The following is a 20,150-nucleotide window of genomic DNA, read 5'->3' as shown; positions in this document are numbered from 1 at the left end:
ACAGATATTGCTTTGAGAGAGTTGTACTTATTGAAGTGCCCGCAAGTGCATCTACTACAAAAGAAAGTGAATGATTTAATAAACAAATCTCAAATGGCCATGTCTGGAGTGATGTACTAATATTAAAGAAAAAAATAAATGAAAACAAAGGTTTACAGTGCACTCAAGTCCAGGGATGGATTCCTATGTTGAGATTTCTACCAAAAAAGTTAATTTAAATTAGACAGAATTTGATTTTCTTTCATTACCCCGACTATTAAAAATAGCAATAATAAATAAGACACACCTGATGCAAAGCCTTCTCTGCTGTTTATACCACATGGATTAATTCACTCACTCATCCACAGTAGCTGATGAAATTTAACAATAAGAGCAATCAATTTAACTTTTCAGCAGTCTGATGTTCGATAACATCAGCATTTGTGATTGGGAAGAGAAAGTTGTTTATTTATGCCATTTTTTTCCCCGTCAGGGTTCTTACACTGTAAAATGAATTGCACAGAAACCACTAACAATACGTTAAGCCAGAAGAGGAAGTAAATGCTACCAAACTTTTATACAAAGTTAAGCTCTGTTTACAATGCTATGTAAACTGAGCTCACTTGGATCAGTGGGATTCAGATAGAATAGTAGTTATTTCAAGTTTCCTTTGGAGAACAGTCTCTGAACTGTTTGTTCAGCATCTGTGCTAATCTTGTCCATTCCTGTAATTCAAACAATCTGTTTGGCTTCAATTATCCCATAGTTCAGAACTCTACATTTGAGGAGGTGTGGAACAAGACAGCTGTGAGCATAGCATTCAGCTTTCATCTGTAGTAATGGCCTCATTAGAAGGTATCAGCATCTTCAGCCTGGCAAGGTAAACACAGTTTAGTGCAAAGGTTTTTAAGCTTCTGTTTACCAGCTTTTTATAACCACCCAAAACACTATCTTTCATACTTTGATGGAGTACAGAGGACATTTTCCTACCTGTCTTAGTGAAACGTTTTCACTGCTGCTTAATTTTGAGACCACACTTCAGAAAAAAGAAACTTATCTGAAATGTGCACATCATCACAGAAAGAGAAAACAGAATGCATTATAATATTTTGACTTTTAGTGGAGTAACAAAAACAGTTCTAAATACTGAGGTTGCATGGGGTGCATTTTTAAGTGAAGAACAGCACACCTCTCACCCTCTTAGTGCTACAGTAAAAGTAATGGAGGGATAAAGGCCTAAAAATAGGGACAAATTTGAAATATTGCTCTTACAATCTTAAAAAGTTGCTGGAATGACAAAAAACAGGTTTTGCTTTAGCATGCATTTTCTGAAGAATATGAAGTCTGAAACTCATGTCTGTCATTGTTAGTGACTTCAGTCCTCAGTGATTTGCCAGAAGACTACAGATGTTATGAGGAACAGACAAAAAATATAACACAAAAATCTGAACCTTCTGTGAAAATCTGGAGGGTTGGGAGGTTGGACAAACAGCATTATCCTATAGTCCTGGGTTTGATTCTCCCAGTCTTTATTAAGCCTAATGCTTGCTTATTATACAGTGCATCTAGGTCATCTCTGCAAAGAGATACTTGTGTCTAATGGATTTATCTACTTTATATATTTTTTGCCTTTGCAAGAAATATTTGTTGGAAGTAATTTTAGGAATAAAAACTGCTACTTTCCCCCTGACCTAGACTACAGGTTTCAAATTTAGATGCTCAAGATGATTGTACTTATTTCTTTGATTCCTTTGAAGCTTGCTGTGCCAATTATTAATTCTACAGAAAAACATTGTCTTCACGTAAAACTAGATTGCTGGAATGCAATAGTGAAGTAAAATGTGTTACAGAGATACTTTTTCAGGATGACAACTACCTTACAAAACCAAATCACATGCCCATGGGTCTCAGTTTTCTGAAATGTTTGGTGTAGATTAGGATCCACTGAGATGTTTACAGTTTGCATAGGGACAAAGGTCAGTTTCAGACATTTTTTTTTATTATTCAGTTTTCTAGATGAGAAGAAGAAGGAGAAGAAAAAAAAAGTAGCACTCTCCTTAACAATAAATACATACATAACTAAAATAATCTAAAATATTCCAGTATCCTTGTTTGTATGTCAATAACAGGTTTACTTAAATACAAACTTTTTTTTTGTTAATTATGTACAGAGAGCAAAACGACAGACATATATTTTCCAGAGTGACTGTTCATAGGTTCATAGATTAGTACTAAGCTAACTGCTCTTGCGAGCCATTTTAATCCTAGCCAATTATCCCATGTGAGGCTCAAACCCTGCACCTTGTGTTTGTAAGGCAAACACCTTAACAATTAGGCTACTCTCTCAACCACCCAGATCCAGAATTAACCATGTATAGACCAGGTAACAGTACAGATGGCATCATTACTTCAGTGACAGACATACATTTATTAGTACTGGACCATCCAGCAAGCATGCTAGAGTGGCTTCCAGGAAGCAAACAATAGTATGAAATCATCTCTGGTCAATGCTTGCACTAATACACATTGCACGTGGTAACACGAGATAAACAAGTTCAGTTTGGAGTAGAAGGATTCTCACACAACTGTTGGAAGTTTGTCAGAAGAAAGAAATTGTTTAATTATGGAAATGTTCCAACAATGATGGTCATTCATTAACAGCATGCACTCCAAAGATAACCCACAGACTGAGTCTCACCTGAGATACATGCTCCATATTTATTCCACCATGCAAAATGGCCAGACATAGGATATGAGTGTTGAAAGACTTCTCAATGGTACTCATGACCATAGCATCCAGTATTCTCTGTGTTTTTGCCCCTGTGCTTGCCAAGCCAACCATTAAATCTCTCCCAGTCAGACTGTGCCCAGTCATTCCTTCAGGAATTACCCGTCTACAGTATGGAGGTGAGAACTATCTGCAGGGGCTGCAGTACAGGTAGTTGCTTCTGCAGTGTTCAACATCATAGCATTGAGGGTATCTTTATGGCATAGTCCAACCCCCTGAGCGGGAGAGATGAGTTACACCTGTCACTGTGGAGACCAACAGTACCTTCATCCCTATAGTGCATGCTGCTGTCCCCTTGCTAATGAAGGTTATTGCCAGGTGATGACTTGGTGAGCCAAAGGTCATCCCTATGATGCACAGCAAGCTGTTGCCACTCTTGTCAGTGACTGTGGCTGTATGCATTTCGCTGCTCCCTACCCTCCCCACTCAGAATGAGCTTGTTCATTTTCACCTGCCAGCTAAGTCACGTCTGAGTCATTAATCAAACTTGGGTCATCTGGGCTTTAGTCAAGGCTTTATCTACTTACTCCACTATAGCTGGCTGATCCCAGCAGGCATTTGAGCTGAAATGAGCTGAGGTCAGCTTTATACCTCCAGTTGAGGATGTTCTCCAAGCATTCCTGTACTGCAGTAGTAGCAGACACCTCTTCCTTAGAGAATGAGAGGTATGATTTGGCATAAACATCATACCATTAATGATTCAAAATTCTAGTCCTAAGATGCCTTCTGAGGCTCGGATGCTCCCAAGCAATTGCTAGTCCTCGGCTGGTACCCAAACTCCAGCCCAGCCCTGCATCTCTCCTAGGACAGGGCTAACCCAGCTCAGGGATTTTTTCCAATTTTTTTTACTTTTTACAGTCTTCATTCCCAACCCATGTAAGCCTTCTGTACCTGTGTTCAGGCCCTCTCTGAGGAAGAGGGAGATCTCACCAGAGAGACTTACTGGCATTGCTGATTATAGTGATGAAGGGAGGATTTGGAGTACACATCCAAGTTTCTTCCCCATTGGCATATGACATCGTAGACCTAGTAACTGAGGATACCATGCCATCTGACTCTGCACCAGAAGGCCTTTCATTTTAGAATGTTTTCTCTTTAGTGACAGATTTCCAGTTGCAAGGTCATGAGCATCTGCTCTCTTGAAGAGCACCATGTAACACCTGGTGTTTGCCCCATCTAACCAGTGTCCTGGAGCTGGATGCCAAACTCCTCACCCATGAGAGACCTGACAGTTTCTACAGAATGCAGGCTGCCCACAACTACCTTCACAAGAATCTTCTAGCAGACCCAGAAATAGTGCCTCTGAAGCTTGTTGAGAAAGTTGTTATGGCTCCAGGTCATAACACAGTCCTTAATGACATGGAGATTAGGTTACTTGATAGATGTGACAAGAAAGTATAGGCCTCTATTTTCTTGGCTTTTCAAGCCCTCAGTTGACAGAACCTCAGTCTCAAATAGCAACAACATGCGTTAAAGCAACTACTTGAAATTTGTGAGAAACTGCAAGATGAGTATCGAAGGGCTACTTTAGTCCAGCAACTGCAGACCATCCTGCTATGAAATATGGATATAACGCTATGGATACATCACACATGGCTTCTGCTATGGGGTTAGACCTTGGAGGACACTTTTGGCTGAAAACTCAGTCCCTGTCTGAAGATGTCAAAGTGCATCAATTCAGTGCACCTGTGCACAGGGAGCTGCTGTTTTGACCCCAGAATTACAATATATTTATAAAAAATTAAACAACAAAGGGAAGACCATGAAATCTGTAGAACATGTGCTCAAACCGTCCATTCCCTTCCCTTCCTAAGGAGAGCAGGAAATACCCTTCTGAACTTTCTACTGGAGGAAAACAGCTCAGAGATAGGAAGGCCTTTTGTAGAAGTGGCAGCAAGAGTACACAGGGAATCAGGGGGTCAAAAAAGGCTCTTCCCACATTAGGAGCCAAATGTGACTTCCATAGCCCTCCTCATGTCAGCCTTACAAAAAATCCCACACTGGTACCTTCCCCTTCATACCCCATTTCTGGACTTTTAACATGTGATTAGGAGACAAACTGGAATCTTGCTAAAAACAATGGCTAGAAATTATTTCAGAAAAGTAGGCTGAAAAAATATTGTCCTGGGTCTACAAACTATAGTTCTTCTGAAGTAGACAAATAAGGAAATTCTCAGAGTAACAAAAGATCAAGAATGTGTTGTAAAACTCATCTTAGAAGTGACATTATCACAAGGCACTATAGAAAAAGGGTTCCACTAGGAGAGCAGGAAAAAGCTTTCATCCCAAGTTCTTAACGTTTCCCAGAAATTATTTCCTCTAGAGACCCATTCTAATCCTCTTGAGACTAAATGACTTCTTAAAGGTAGCTATGTTCAAAACATTGACTCCTGGCACTGCTTCTAATACGTATCCTCCAGACATTTATAGTTACTCGGCATCTAAAAGATGCCTACCTGCATATTTTAATTTTCAAAGGTTGCAGATTCTTTTTTGAGGTTTGTGACAGAGGGATCACAATTTCAGTTTACTTCCTTGCCCTTTGATTTACATATTGCACAAAGCAGATTAAAGAAAGAGCATCTACATTTATCCTTATTTGAATGACTACTATCTCCAGGCACAATCCATGCAGGAGATGAGAGGATCTTTTATTACACTTTGCTGTACCTGACCACCCAAGGTTTACCCAGAACCTTCAGAAGTTGGACTTAAACCCTGATTATGGTTTATTTTTTCTAGGGGTTCTTCCAGACATAACTGTATTTTTGATCTTCTTACCAAATGAAAAAGTGGAGATACTTGGAACCTTCTTCAAAAGCAATGAGAGCAAAGCCCCAGTGGACAGCCAGAAAGGTCATTTGCATTCTGGGTCACAGGGCCTCAGTCATGCCTATGGTACCCTTTACAAAGATCTACATTATTAACTCATTACAGCCGAGTGACACCTACAGGGATTTCTGCATTTGCATCCCACTGATGCCTGAAGGCTTCAAATATCACCTTTTCATATTTGCATTAATAATTCCAAAACTAGTACATACAAAGTATCAGAAGATTTCATCTTAAAGCTCGGACATTGGCAAATACAACTGTATTGATATTTGATGTCTGTCTAGTACAGTTAAAAAGATGTTGTTTTTCATATAATATTTATTTATATTATTATCAATATCATGTTTTTCTAAATAGCTTAATAAGCATGTAGCTCAGACAAAAATGCTTATCCTAACATAAAGCTCTCATTTGGATGAACAAAATGCTGCTGACAGTATGTGGGTGACAAGGGTGGTGGATAAGACATTGTATATAATAAGATTAATACTTACTGTGAGTTATAAAATCCAGTTTAAGATATTGAACCTAAAATGTACTATCACAATAAAAATAGTTTGATCTAAAGAGTTTGCCATTTATATTTCTTTAGTAACCCCTGTGGTTTCAGAGATATGAGCATTTGTTTAAAATTTGTGGACATACCTTGGTATTATCAAAAATTGTAGGTTTCTCTTATTGGAAATTACATTGCAAACTACCAGAGCTCCAGTGGAGGGAGTAAATTCAACTGCAGTATCACTTAAGGAGTACATGGGACTAGCAAATCTGGAGCCCGGGCACCTTAATGTGTGTTTTATTCTGTATCAAGAAAGGGTTTTTATGCAGAAAGATCAAAACAAGACCAATGAGGGTATACTGTTCAGGCAGACCAGTCCATACTGGACTACTACTCCAGATGCCGCAAATCTAGCCTGAGAAGTCCATATCCTAGGGCTGAGAATACAGGTGGAAACTGGAAGGCAGAAAAGAGCAATCTCCTCATAAAGTTGAAAAAATACCTGCAATTAATTGTGTTCCATCCATTCAGCTTAGTTCGGAGTCCAGAAACTCTGGCAGACAGTACCACAGTCAAGTGATACATCAGTCCTGCCAAATATGCTTGTTGGCAACGCTAACTTTGGAATTAGCCCTGAAATTCAGTCTCCTCCTGACAGCTACCTACCTGTCATTGGAGACCCTCAAGAAGAGATAGTCCATAGGAGGGCCTTTCTGTCATTGGTAAACAGACAGAAGCTGTACCAAATGTGGACCTCTTTGCTTCTCTGAGCAGTAACCTGCTTACCAAATTCTGTTGCAGAGTATCCCATGGACAGCTTTGACAATGGATGCATCCTGCCTTAGGTGAAGATACCTGTAGCTGTAGCTTTACCTCCTGTTGCATTACTCCCAAGTGTAGTTCAGAAAGATATAGATGAGGGACCAAAAGTAATACTGATTACCACATTCTAGACAAGATGATGTTGATTCTCCCATGTGATTCAGCCAGCCAGGGAAAAATCTTTCCTGTTGCTTCAACAAAGAGTATCAACCTTTTCCCTTTGGGCACCATAATTCTAGGGATGTTCATAGCAATATGAGGGTGGATAGGCAGAAAATCAATATTAGCCTAGTGTAAAAAGCGTTTCCACTTGTGCCAAAAATGTGACTTTCTTCCTGATAAGAAGATATGCCTGCAGTCTTATACAATCTCACCAATGTGTTTTCTGCTAGCATAGCATACATGTAGTACATCTGTCAGCCACCTCAGCCTACCTGCCTGCACCTTAATATCCAGACCACGTGTCACAGTTCCTAAAGGGCATCTTACATATCAGGCAACCTAAGTAGACTCTAGCTGAAGCTTTGGACTTTCTCTTCATGCTGAAAAAGTTAATTTTAGCTCCCTTTGCTGCAACTCAAATTCCTCTCCTAGAAGTCTATGTTTTGAATTGCAGTTAACTAGATTGAGATGATGTCAGAATTGCAGCCAGTCATGTGTAAAGAGCCTTTTCTTCTATTCCATAAAGACAAAGTCTGACTTTGCATTCTCAGACACGTATTTTAATGTTCAGTCTGCATGCCCTTCCTTGTCTATCGTCATGAGTGATGATTGCAGAAAGAGACTGCAGCTACCAGTAATGAGGAAGAGCATTCTCCGAAGGATCCCTAATGTTCCTGACCATGACAAAGTAAGGTGCTCAATCATGATCTAGACAGAGCACTCAGGTAGGGTAACTGTTCCTTCAAACTGAGGGGAAACCAGCTGCGACCATTCATGCCTTTTATAAGTGCCTCAGCAGGTTGCTAGACATGGAGTTTTTCTGTGAAAGGTCCTCAGAGTTCAAAGCCCCGGTGCAGACACAGACCAGTGTAGATGGATTATATTTCTTGCCTGGCCTGGAAGTACTTTAGGTCCATTTAGGATGAGCTAGAGTCTGTGACTGCAGAAGTGGGAATTTGGTCTTCCATCATTAGTCTGCTGTTATTTCAACCCTTACCAGAAGAAATGAAAGTAAAATGATGTTAGTAGATTAGGAAATTATTATCAAAGCTGTTAATAGTGTGGTGTGTTTGTATTTTACCTATTTTAGTGTGCCCTTACAGATGAAGTAGACCATGAAAAGAAGACAAATGTAGCATTGATCATTGAAATTGCTACACCTAGTGACTACAGTGGCTTATGTACAGAGAGACATAAACCCAAAATACCAAACAGAAACAGGGGCAGTGTGGAAGAAGGACAGACATTTCCAATAGTAGTAGGAGCAATGTGTCTTATAAAAATGAGTTTACAATCATACTGAGATATGTTACTGATATACATAACTCCATATGAATTGCAGAAGGAGTCGGTCCTGGGCACATTGCAGGTGCTGCGAAGAGCGCTTCTGGCTAACATCAAAGATTGAAATAATATTAATACCATGAACTTTAATCATACTTTGACTTAAGAATGGGGTCCATTCTCATCATGGTATTAGAAACCCAAAAAGTCTTGGAAAAATTAAACCTGATGTTCTTGCATTTCTGTTCATATTCTACCATTAAATTATTTCATTTCCCTGATTAACTGGTTGTACTTTATTCTGTGCACAGGCTTCACTTACTAAAGTATGAAAATCTGAGATGGAAGCATCAACACAGGGTGCAACGACTGCAGACCGAAAGGATGCAAAAGGCACATTGGAGGGAAATGGCTTCACAGAAGCAGGAAAAAAGACAGGGGGTCACAGTTCTCTGCGAGGTATTATCATTGTTATTGTTGTTTTTGTTAAGAAGCAATGGTCTTTGTCATTGTTGCAGTTTAATGTTCGTTCTGTTTAAAGATGCAGCACTCATTTAATTTTCTGAAACCGCTTTTGTTTAATCGTTTGAATATTTATAATTAAACAAAATATTTGCATTTATCTTAGTAGTCTAATTTACCTTTCAGTTACCTTTGATAGCAAATTCCATAATACAGGTAGAAATTATGAGCTCTAGCAGATCATATTTTGTAGTTCAGTGAATGCCATTAAAAATGAGCACTGTTGCATTCATATTTGCAACACTGTTTGTGGGAGAAATTAAAATTTCTGATTTTCTTCTTTTTTGTTAACTGATACCTTTTTGCTTTATAATCAGGACAGATCCTGCATCACACTTTACATTTCCTTTGGCCGTTTCATTTGTTTCATACAATCAAAATCAGTGTCCTCTTGTTTAATGAATTTATGAGTTCTTCACCATGTTGAGAGACAAAAATTGTTTTATTTTTCTAAAAATTATGCTACTTGGCTATGATAAGATGCCAGAATTTGAAAAGACTGAGATAAAAGAAATTAGAAAGGTTATGTCCATCTACATACCTGTACTACTGTTTCTCAAGTTGCTTTGCCAAAACCCAGAATGTCAAAATGAAACCAGTCAGTTATTACGTATTGACCTCTGTATGAAAAGAACCATTCTTTAACTATGTGAATCTGTTTTAACACAATAAGCAAATACATGTATGCATCATAAGCAGTTAGTGCACACACGTAAACTTTGCCAGCAAGTAAGAAGTTCATTCAAAGAGGTTTGTTAAGCTAGGGTGTGTTATAATCTGTACTGTTGTGACAAAGGCATTCCCTACCTGCTTACATCATATGTCCTGTCTTTTATCTATAGTCCTATTGCCGGTTTGCACTACTTCTGCCCCTTTCAGCTCCGCTGTGGTCTGTGTCCCCTTGGAACTTTCTTCTGTTTTTGGGGTAATCTACACCAGGTGGAAAAGCCATTTGGAAGTGTTCATTCTGAATCAGGTCTTATAGTCTAGATTCTGGCATCACTTCTGAGCATCAATTCTCCTCTGAACATCACCATAAACTGAGTTGTACTGTGGAGTTTTATTAAATAAATTCATAATTATTCCATAGTGTTTTCAGGTGAATGTTCTTAGCCTAAGGTCATACTTTGATTACCTGAGTTATGTTACCATATACTATTTCTTTAATTAGCACTGCATCCGTAAAAGTGCATGCCAGGCATTTTCAGTAGAAGATTTATAGACCTGTGCTAGGAAAATATGCATTATAGACAAAACAAGTACTCCTCATCACTGTTAAACATAGAAGTACAAATTATCCATTATTTTACTTTTTTTTTTTTATTTCATCATGCATTGCTAAACTTTATTTTAATGAGGCCTGACAAGGCCTAGTTTAATATTAAAATAGCATGATTTAGTATTCTGGGAGTGTCTTAGCAAGTAGGTTACAATAAACAAATGTTAAGTGGGACATTTGTATGTAAATCAGACAATTTTCTTCTGCCATGCTGCTCCGTTGATATTCTTTTAATGTGAGATTTTTTTATTTGCTTCTATCATCATTGTTTACAGTTTAGTGCCATTTTATTTTTTTTTCAGCTGGCCCAGGGGGAGCAGGACATTTCTGTTATCTCAGCTCTAGCCTTATACAAAAGTATTATTTATACACAGAGCAACTTTTGTGTTTTCATCATTTGCATTCATACACTATGTCCTGAATACTCTTGTTTTATGGTAATCCTTTCTGGAAAAGGAAATTCCAGCTACCTGTTAGTAAATGTGAATTGAGCACTGAAAGTAGATTTGCCATTTTCCAGTATGTATATTCAAGTCCAGAGGTGTCACAGACATGTTTATGTCTTTCATTTTTCAGGAATGTTGAATGTTTTCAATCTTTTGTGATGTGACTTGGCATGGCTTACAGATACCTCAGCGCTCGATAAACCTGTTACTTATAAGGGGTTCTTGATAACATCATATTGGAATGGTCATACAAGAGTTTCACTATCTTTTCATTAGTGGATTATGCATAAAGTTCTGCTTTTGGTTTTCTTAGCCCTCCATGACCTCATCCCCCCCTTACCTGTAAGGTCTGCTTGTCTGATAACAGCCAGTTTACTCCATATTTTGTCTCATAGGGGCTGCTTGCATTTCCAGAGGCATATTTTCAGTCATCTGGCATATATGCTTTTGCCATTCAAGGTAGGCATCTCTGGAATATATTACTTTCTTGTCTGAGGCAGTCCCCAGTGATCTTGAGTTTCAAGAACTTCCTGAAGTCCCACCTATTTGAACTTATAAACAGATGATCCAGTTGATGTTCTAATTTAAGTATGTTTTCTGTATTACATTTTTATAGCTCTACTCTGTTTGTATTGCTTTACCTTTTACCATTTATTGTTCTTAACCAGGTAGAGTTCTGGGCTCATTAAATGTCATACTTTACAGATGTAATAAATAGAAGCAGAGGGCATAGAATTTCCAACCCATGTCTTCAGAGTGCTCCAAAGTCAAATTCGTAATATCCTGATGAGAAGTAATAGACATACAGCTACATGACAGGATCTGTACATCTATGCTATTGCTATGCAGGAGAGTTACTTAAGGTAGTCTGGAAGGCTAAATTAACATTTCTGTACACTTCTGTAATCATAGAAAGTGTCACAACCTTCTCAGAAATGTTTTAAAATGTCTGAGTTAATAGCAGGTTGGACCAGTTTAGAAATTTCAGGGTTGTTAAGAAAAACTGTGAAATTAAGTATGTCGGCAGCTTAAATTCTGAAAAATGAAGTCTGGAAGATGTCCCCTGACATGTGGAAAAGTTACAGAACTTAGACAAATTTCTGACGGAGAATGTCCAGAGCTTGCAGACAGACAGCAAGAATTTGGACATATTCAGGCACGTTGGTAACACAGAAAATATGAAAAGGTTTTTAGTGTGCTTGTACTTACTTTAAGTGGTAGCTGCTACTGAATGATTTAAAAACGTAGGAGATCTTGCTTGAATAAAGTGAGAGTAAATGAACTTGAGTATTTAAAGGTGTCATTTGAGGTGTGATGAAAGCATTGTGTAATAAGATTTAAAGAGCTAGCTCTGCTTTCACTGAGAAAAAATGTTAATAATAAATTAGTTAAAATGGCCAGCAGTGAGGTAGACCCGGGATATGACATATTCTGTGATTGCTACAAATTTGAAAAAGGTACTGATTGATGGTCACCTTTGAAGTGGAAATCTGAGACCAGATAATAAATCTGTTACGTATTTTAATGAAGAGCTTGGTGGCCTGATGAAATGGCATCATTCACTCATAAGAAGAGATATGAATTTTTCTTATGTCTAAATATTCTCTCATATTACCCTTACAGTCCCTAATGCTACAGTACCAGATGAGATGTTAATCAGAGTTCTGTATCAGATTTGCATTTAATTTGTCGTCCTCATATTTTTCTCTGAATAAAAATGTTTAGATATTTTTTCATTTGCATTAGTTGTTACATGTGCCTGTGCACCGTTTCCATGGCTTAACAGAGAAGGCCACCATCCCTCAGTGGGCCTCTCGTTATGTCTGGTCACTCCCAGGTCTCTGGAAAGGTGCACTAATTCTGAAAAATACAGCCTTTATTTATCATATTAAAAAATACTACTGTAGCAATTCTCTCCTTAATTTGGTGGATTCCTTTACATTTCTCTTTACTGTAAATTCTTGCTGGGATAGAATATGGCAGACAGTTTCTGCAACAGAACAGTGTTCAGAGGCATCATGTTCCACTTCCATTTGGTATAAACCACTCATGAATCCCTCATTCTAACAACAGAATGATTAGGACTTCTTTCATCTTGAGCTAACAAGCGCTGGTTGTGGCAGTTCCTTTATTTATGAGGGTGCAGCACTTTTACTGTGATTCCTCAAGCTACAAGTCCCTGAAGAGCCAGTTCACCCAGCCCAAATGCACAAGAAGTCAACCCTACATATGATTAAATGCAAGAATTTTGTTCTGGGGGGACTGCCCCATTTTACCCCCATGTGGTGGGCAATCCTCCCAAACTTATGTAGGCTATTTCCATGGTTGTAGAAAAAAGAAGAAAGGAGAAATCTCCCAACCCAAGAGTCATTGCTGTTGCTCAATTAGAAAACACACCACCAGGGATTTCCCTGTGGAAAACAATGATCATGGGGTTCAGCTTCATTGAGCTGTGCTTGGCAGCAAGGTTCCTTGGGTAGTTATGATTCGGGTAGCAGTAAAATAGCCCAATGCTGATAGCATTATGACATGCTATACATCAGTTGCAATGTAGTCTATTTCTTACATGAAGTGGCTGAAAAACAGAGTAAAATGCTGTTTATAACACAAAAGCAATGTCAAACAAGGAGATATGTAAATCTGTAATTCCTTGGAAATAACATCATGATTTAACATCTTAGAAATACTTAGATAAGACATTCAAAGGTTAGCCAGCAGCATCACAATGGCCCTTTACATTGAAATGCTTATGGGTTTGTCATGTTTTTATTTGTTAGTCTGGTAGTCTTGCACAGAGGATTAAGGTTATGAGCTACCAACTCTGCAGTCCTGGGTTTGCATTAATTGCTTTCCATTTGCCTGCTGTTTGGTTAAGCAAGACTTAATCACACAGTATTCCCAGTTTACCTCTAAAAACATGCTTGTGTTTAGTGTGCTCACACTGTTAGCTACTGAATGAATGAATGAATGAATAAATTAATAAATGCTTATAGATGCAGTAGCATTGTGGCAAATGATTAATAAGCTTGAAAAACACATTTTGTTTGCTCCGTTTATAAATGCAGTCTCTTAACAGTGCTGAAAACTAGCTATGCCTACAGCACCAGCAACCTCCAAAGGGCCATATGTAAATGGGTACACAAATAATGCATGACATACAGTCACTACTGCGATTTCCTTACATACAATAGATGTCCAGTTTGAAAATTCTTGCTTTATCACACCTAGGTGTCCAGCTAAAAGCTTTTTAATTTATATGAAATGTTTTAATTAATCCTTTGGTGACTAGGTTAGTCCCACTTGGCTAGTGACATCTTTTCACTGGAGAACCAAGGTGGTATTTATACTACTAAGGGAAAATTTAGCCAGGACAGGGTAGATGCCATAAGGTCTTTTATATCCACCTGAGCTAAGACCAACTCAGACAGATGGGATTTCTGTTTAACATGTCATCTGAAGGATGGCATACTCAGAAACTCAACACCCTTAGGCTGCATCAAAGGGAAGTGTGCTACCTGCTGCACCAAAGGGAAGTGTGCTACCTGCTGCACCAAAGGGAAGTGTGCTACCTGCTGCACCAAAGAAAAGTGTGCTACCTGCTGCACCAAAGAAAAGTGTGCCACCTGCTGCACCAAAGAAAAGTGTGCTACCTGCTGCACCAAAGAGAAGTGTGCTACCTGCTGCACCAAAGAGAAGTGTGCTACCTGCTGCACCAAAGGGAAGTGTGCTACCTGCTGCACCAAAGGGAAGTGTGCTACCTGCTGCACCAAAGGGAAGTGTGCTACCTGCTGCATCAAAGGGAAGTGTGCTACCTGCTGCACCAAAGGGAAGTGTGCTACCTTCTGCACCAAAGGGAAGTGTGCTACCTTCTGCACCAAAGGGAAGTGTGCTACCTGCTGCACCAAAGGGAAGTGTGCTACCTGCTGCACCAAAGTGAAGTGTGCTACCTGCTGCACCAAAGGGAAGCGTGCTACCTCTTGCATCACTGACACTGATAGGCCCCAAAATCCATTCCATCCATTTAGTAAACCTGTGATCTGTACCCTCCTTTTCTTTGTTTAGTCCCTTTCAGCAGATGATCGATGATCAATGTGTTCAAGTTTTAGTGAAGGTTTCTGGTATTTATTGGGCTACTGTACATGAACTATCCAATTAGTACATTTTAATTTAAATAACGTTTTTGGAATGTGCTCATCTTCTATAGCCAATCACTCTGGCCAGAGAATATTTAATTTAATATGTATCACGGACATCTATATATTTATAATTTAAGTAATTTTTTTTATACCTTGTGACCCACACACACTAAGACAAACAGCTCAAGAAGTAGGTTGCAACAATGTAACCTGTAGGAATGCACACACACACACACACACACACACACACACACACACACACACACACACACACACACACACACACACCATGGTGTTATTGAGGTGACTTTACAGCTCCAGTTGTAATTATATGCAGAACAAAGTGCCACGTCTGAGAGTACAGTTTTGTATTTGTACTTCTGCCTCCTAATATTGCAATACTGCATGGATTTTATAGCACGTATTATGGGCTTCTCTGTGTGGCAGGTTTCAGATTTGTAAAAGCAGAAGTAAACCTTTTAATAAAATTTGATTCTTATGATTTAATTAGGTTGTACCTTTAGCAAATTTCCTTTCAGGCATGTGTTTTATGGTTTAATTCCTTTGGCAGCTCTGGCCTTCCACAGGAATGTATTTTAGTATGAAACTGCATACATCTCTGCAGATTCCTAGGATTAAGTATAGTGTTGATATTTCTTACATATTCTGTGTTTGAAATCTGTTTTATCGGTAGATAGTTAAGTCTGTTCTGTGGTTGTCTTCCTTCCTGAAATGAATATGGTAGTAATGGCATGCATGTTTATTTTATTTCACATTTGTTTACTGGGATAGTCCATCTATGTGGAAACCCGTTTTCAGAGTAGGCCTGGGGAGAAAAGCTCTGAAGTAAAAATATACATCGACAACTGCATTACAAAACATGGATATATCCATTGACAATTATTGAATCATATTGCAGGCACACTTAAGAGTTTACAGTAGCAATATGAGAAGGTTAGAAACCCCCCCCCTTTATTTTTTTATATATATTTCACCATTTTGAAATGCCTACCTCAAAATGCAGATCAGCGATTATGCACAAGCACTTTACTATTTTAGCATGTCTGCTTGAATGACAATTAAATTCAAGATTAGCCTAAGTATAAACACTAGTCACATTATTTCAGAACACAGTCTCTTATGCAATGTTAAACATGGTTTTATATAACACCGGTAATGTTTAATATTGTTTCATCATATTTTAATTTAATTATTTTCTTGTGGTAACTAATTAATTATTTTAACTGCAATTTTGTTCTTATCCACAAAGTCGTTTAGCATGCCAGGTCCCTGGCATTCAGGGATAAAGTCCTGGCTATGGCTCAGTTAACCTGAGCTCAATTAACAGCTGACGTAGCTGTCAGGGGTGGATGGAGCATAGGAGTGATACTCTAGTCATCCTGGGAAGATGGAGGTGGTTCTCACTCACCACACAGGTGAAAACCTAAGGGGAGTACTATTTTTACATCCAATGGTGCCTGTGCCTCTCAACCCCACATTGTTTGAGTGCATTTGCACTCATAAACCGAGGAGAGCTCAGCATGCAAAGACACCCGTCCCCTCAGGTGACAGCATTACTGGAGCTTGAAAAAAATGCTGAGTGAGGAGGGGATGCTTCCATGAGGGAAGGACTAGCCACACTACACGACCTGCAATCTGGCCAGCTCCCTGCCACCTGACTCTTGACAGAGAATGGAGGAGCGCATGGCATTCCTGGATTGAGTTTATGTTAGGCTCTTACCAAGCTTAGGGATTCAGGGCTTCCTGAAACAAATGAACCTTTAGGTGCAAGTAGAGAAACCATCTGACAAAGTTCTTCAGGAAACAAAGAAAACAAAATTAAGTAATTTAGCATTGGGAATGTGTTTATTGTAGAATATTTTGCAAACTTCTCTCACAGAAATTGATCATTAATGTTTGGTTAAGATTATTGATAACATTCACTTAGTTTTGCAAAAGTTTGCTTATAACACTGGCAGCTTTCAAACCTTCAAGGCCACAGTGTTAATAAGCCATCTCTTAGGTACCATTCCATACAGTTTTTCAGTGGCTTTATTAAGACCGTTAGCTGTGAAAGACAATTTTTGCAATGTGAGTAAATTCATTCTGTGGAATAGTGTTGAGTTGACAGTCTACACGAATGGACACAGTGACATAAAGTAGGTGTTGACACTGTGATTAGTCCACAGTCATATCATTAGCATGGTTCATAAGCATGGATCACACTGGTGACTAGTATGACATAATATATCTACGAACTGCACACCAGTGTACATATCTCATACTTGTTTGCTATACACAGCAGTTGCAGGAAAGACGTTGATCTCAGTGCAAGTCCTTTTAGGGGGCATCTGGGAGACAGCCCAAGGGGGGCACAGGAGTAAATATCACTCTGATACTGCTCGTCAGCTACAGAGTATTGCCTTATGTAATCTTCCACAGTCAGGACAATAGGGATTCAGAAAGCTTTCTTAACTCATTGTGCATGACTGCAGACTACACTTAAGCATATGATCTATTGGGCGGTGGGAGTAAAATGTACCAACTGCTTCCACTAACAGGAGCTCAGCCATGTTACTGTCTAAGGAGTAAGGTGGGTGTGTTTGAGACACTGTGTTTGCATGCACCACACTACGCGTCATGATGCACCTGTGTATTACTATTAGAAAACTGTTAATATGTGGTATCGCCACAAATAAAGGTAATGTATTTGCTTAGCTCTTTTATGATGGGCAACATATCACCATTACTTGGACAAGCTGAATTTCTTTATCTGTTCTATATGCAGTCGGATGCCCATAAATCCATACTTCTGCTCTACAGCATAATCCATGATTCACACATTTATAAATCACAGTTTATATTGTGGAACTCCGACTTCATACAAACAATGTACCTGGACACATCCACATATGCAGTTATGCAGGTCTCTGCTCCATTGTACATGTCACTTTCTGTGACTTGTGTATGCTGTAGTACATGGTTTGAATCACAAACCAGCTCTGCATGACTGAGAAAAATGTTTGAATCCCAGCAAGAGTTTTTATGATTAGATCCCTAATGAGTCACTGAAACTTTGCATCAAACACATCAGTTTTTATGACTTTCCTTTGCTTATGACTTTGTCATTATTCAGTGTTTTGAATCGCCCTTTTAGAAGGAATTGCATGACAGCGTCATAATTCATGACATATGTCTGTCAGTTATGAGTTTGTTTGATGGAGTGAACTATTTGTCATACTTCCCTGTTTTCAGTATTTCTTCTCCCTAGTTTAGCTTCTTATTTGGATATCCAATTCATGAACTAAAACAAAGTAAGTTCACCCAAAAAGTGGTCAATGCAAACTTGGTAGCAGAAAATTTACATTTTTCCTTTTTTCCTACATGAAGAGTCATACAATGGACATTTTGAAAGTCTGCAAAAACAATGAAAACCATTAACTGAAGCTGATGGGACCTCAGCTTAACATCTCGCCTCAATGATGTCACCACCCTGAGGCCAGCCTCCCCCTTATGTTGTATTAAATGCACTGCTTTATGCTATTCTACAGTGTATGTACTGGAATGCGAATTCAGGTAGTTGGTGTGGAATAGAACACTTAAACTTATGATATTCCCATTATCAAACTTTAGCATGTTCAACCTTTTGGGACATTTGCAGTATATCCTCTCTGTAGTTAACATCCACCACAATGTTTAATATCTGGGTTTATAAAGAACATCTTCTGCAGAAATGGGATTTTGCTATTTTCAAGCTTGCCCTGATGAAGAGTAAAGTTGCTGCCTACATACATGAGATTCACAAAAGCATCCTGTGCTGAAGTTTTGGGACCGTATTCCAAGAAACTGGTGCAGTATAGTCTAACTTGACTCTTTCCTTAGACTATGTAGCCCTCTTTATACACTTTTCCTAGTCTGAACTACTGCTTTGCAGTTAAATTGTATAAGTAAGCTTTGTGATATATTATTATAAACCGGGTTATTTCATTGTTACATACTACAGATTATTAGAAATCGTGTTTCTTTTGAATGAAATGTAATTCATTCTACTGTAATTTACAATAAGTAGTAGCCATTATGTCATGCCTGACAAGGGTGTTTGCACCAATGTACCTACCAGGTTATCAAATAATTTGTTTATATGTTTAGCTTGTTTTATGAATAATTTTATTTGTTGTCTCTGCAAATTGGATTGATTCTGTCTCCTTTTAACTTGTTGATTTTATGTCTCTTTTTATGTAAGGTGCTTAGGTTCAAGCATCTGAGTGCTTCTAATAAATAAAATAAAGTACAATAAAATCAAATAAAAAATCACAAGGGAGTATCAGTAACGAACTTACTAAATAACATAATAGCCAAAGTATAGTACCATACTGTACCATGCCATCCCTACAATGCTATACCATAGCATGCTATAACATAATGCATTATAATGCAGTCTCCCATACAGTGCTCTACCATACTATAGAGTAATGACTATACCATACTGCACCATAGAGTAATGCACTCTACCATACAGTACTTTACCATGCCATACTGTATCATACTACAGAGTAATGCACTATACCATACTCTACCATACAGTGCTCTACCATGCCATACTGTACCATACTATAGAGTAATGCACTGTACCATACTGTACCATACAGTACTCTGCCATGCCATACTGTACCATACTATAGAGTAATGAACTGTACCATACTCTACCATGCCATACTGTACCTAGTAATGCACTATACCACACTCTACCATACAGTGCTCTACCATGCCATACGGTACTGTACTATAAAGTAAGGCACTGTAACTTACTCTACCATACAGTACTCTACCATGCCATAATGTACCATACTATAGAGTAATATACTATACCACACTCTACCATGTCATACCATAACATACTATGTTGATAATACACTCCTAAAGGTTGACCCAGTGGTTAGGGATCTAGTTACACACATACACCAGATGGCCAGAGTGGTGGGGAAATCCTTTTATGTTGTACAACTTATAAGTAAGGACATGTCATCTAGATACATACAAGGAATCCACAAACCCCGCACTTTTATGAATCTACTGCATATTAGTAAGTCAAAGAGTGCCAGAAGTACAATGTCTAGAGACCTGAATTTTGTCTGTAACTTAAATAGAACATGCTAGAGAGACAGATATGTGTCCCAGAGACTGCCCCCCCCCCCAATGAAACAGGCTTGACATCTGTGTGAAGTTGAGTTTGTTTATTACCCAGTTTAAGAGCAACCTAGATCAGTGAATAGAGACTAGGCAATTTATATAGGGCCTGGTACCCATGTTGCTTATGGACAGAGGTATCTTATAAATGCCTGGTCCTCAAAAGTCCTATTTGGATACAGGATATCATTAGTCTTTCAGGGAAACTAGG

General features: G+C 38.6%; 1 protein-coding gene across 1 annotated transcript in view; it reads left to right on the top strand.

Moving 5' to 3' along the window:
- The window catches only part of GLI2 (GLI family zinc finger 2), a 1,134,260-nt gene that overhangs the window by 229,528 nt on the left and 884,582 nt on the right, over positions 1-20,150 (top strand). The window contains exon 2 of the mRNA XM_044060570.1: positions 8,681-8,828. Within this exon, the coding sequence (XP_043916505.1) occupies positions 8,711-8,828 (118 nt within the window). The 5' untranslated portion in view covers positions 8,681-8,710. The remainder of the gene's footprint in view (positions 1-8,680; positions 8,829-20,150) is intronic.

Source organism: Protopterus annectens, chromosome 2.part0 (assembly GCF_019279795.1).
Source record: "Protopterus annectens isolate FY-2018-M chromosome 2.part0, PAN1.0, whole genome shotgun sequence".
Taxonomy (NCBI): domain Eukaryota; kingdom Metazoa; phylum Chordata; order Ceratodontiformes; family Protopteridae; genus Protopterus; species Protopterus annectens.
This window is presented reverse-complemented; position numbering and strand designations above follow the sequence as displayed.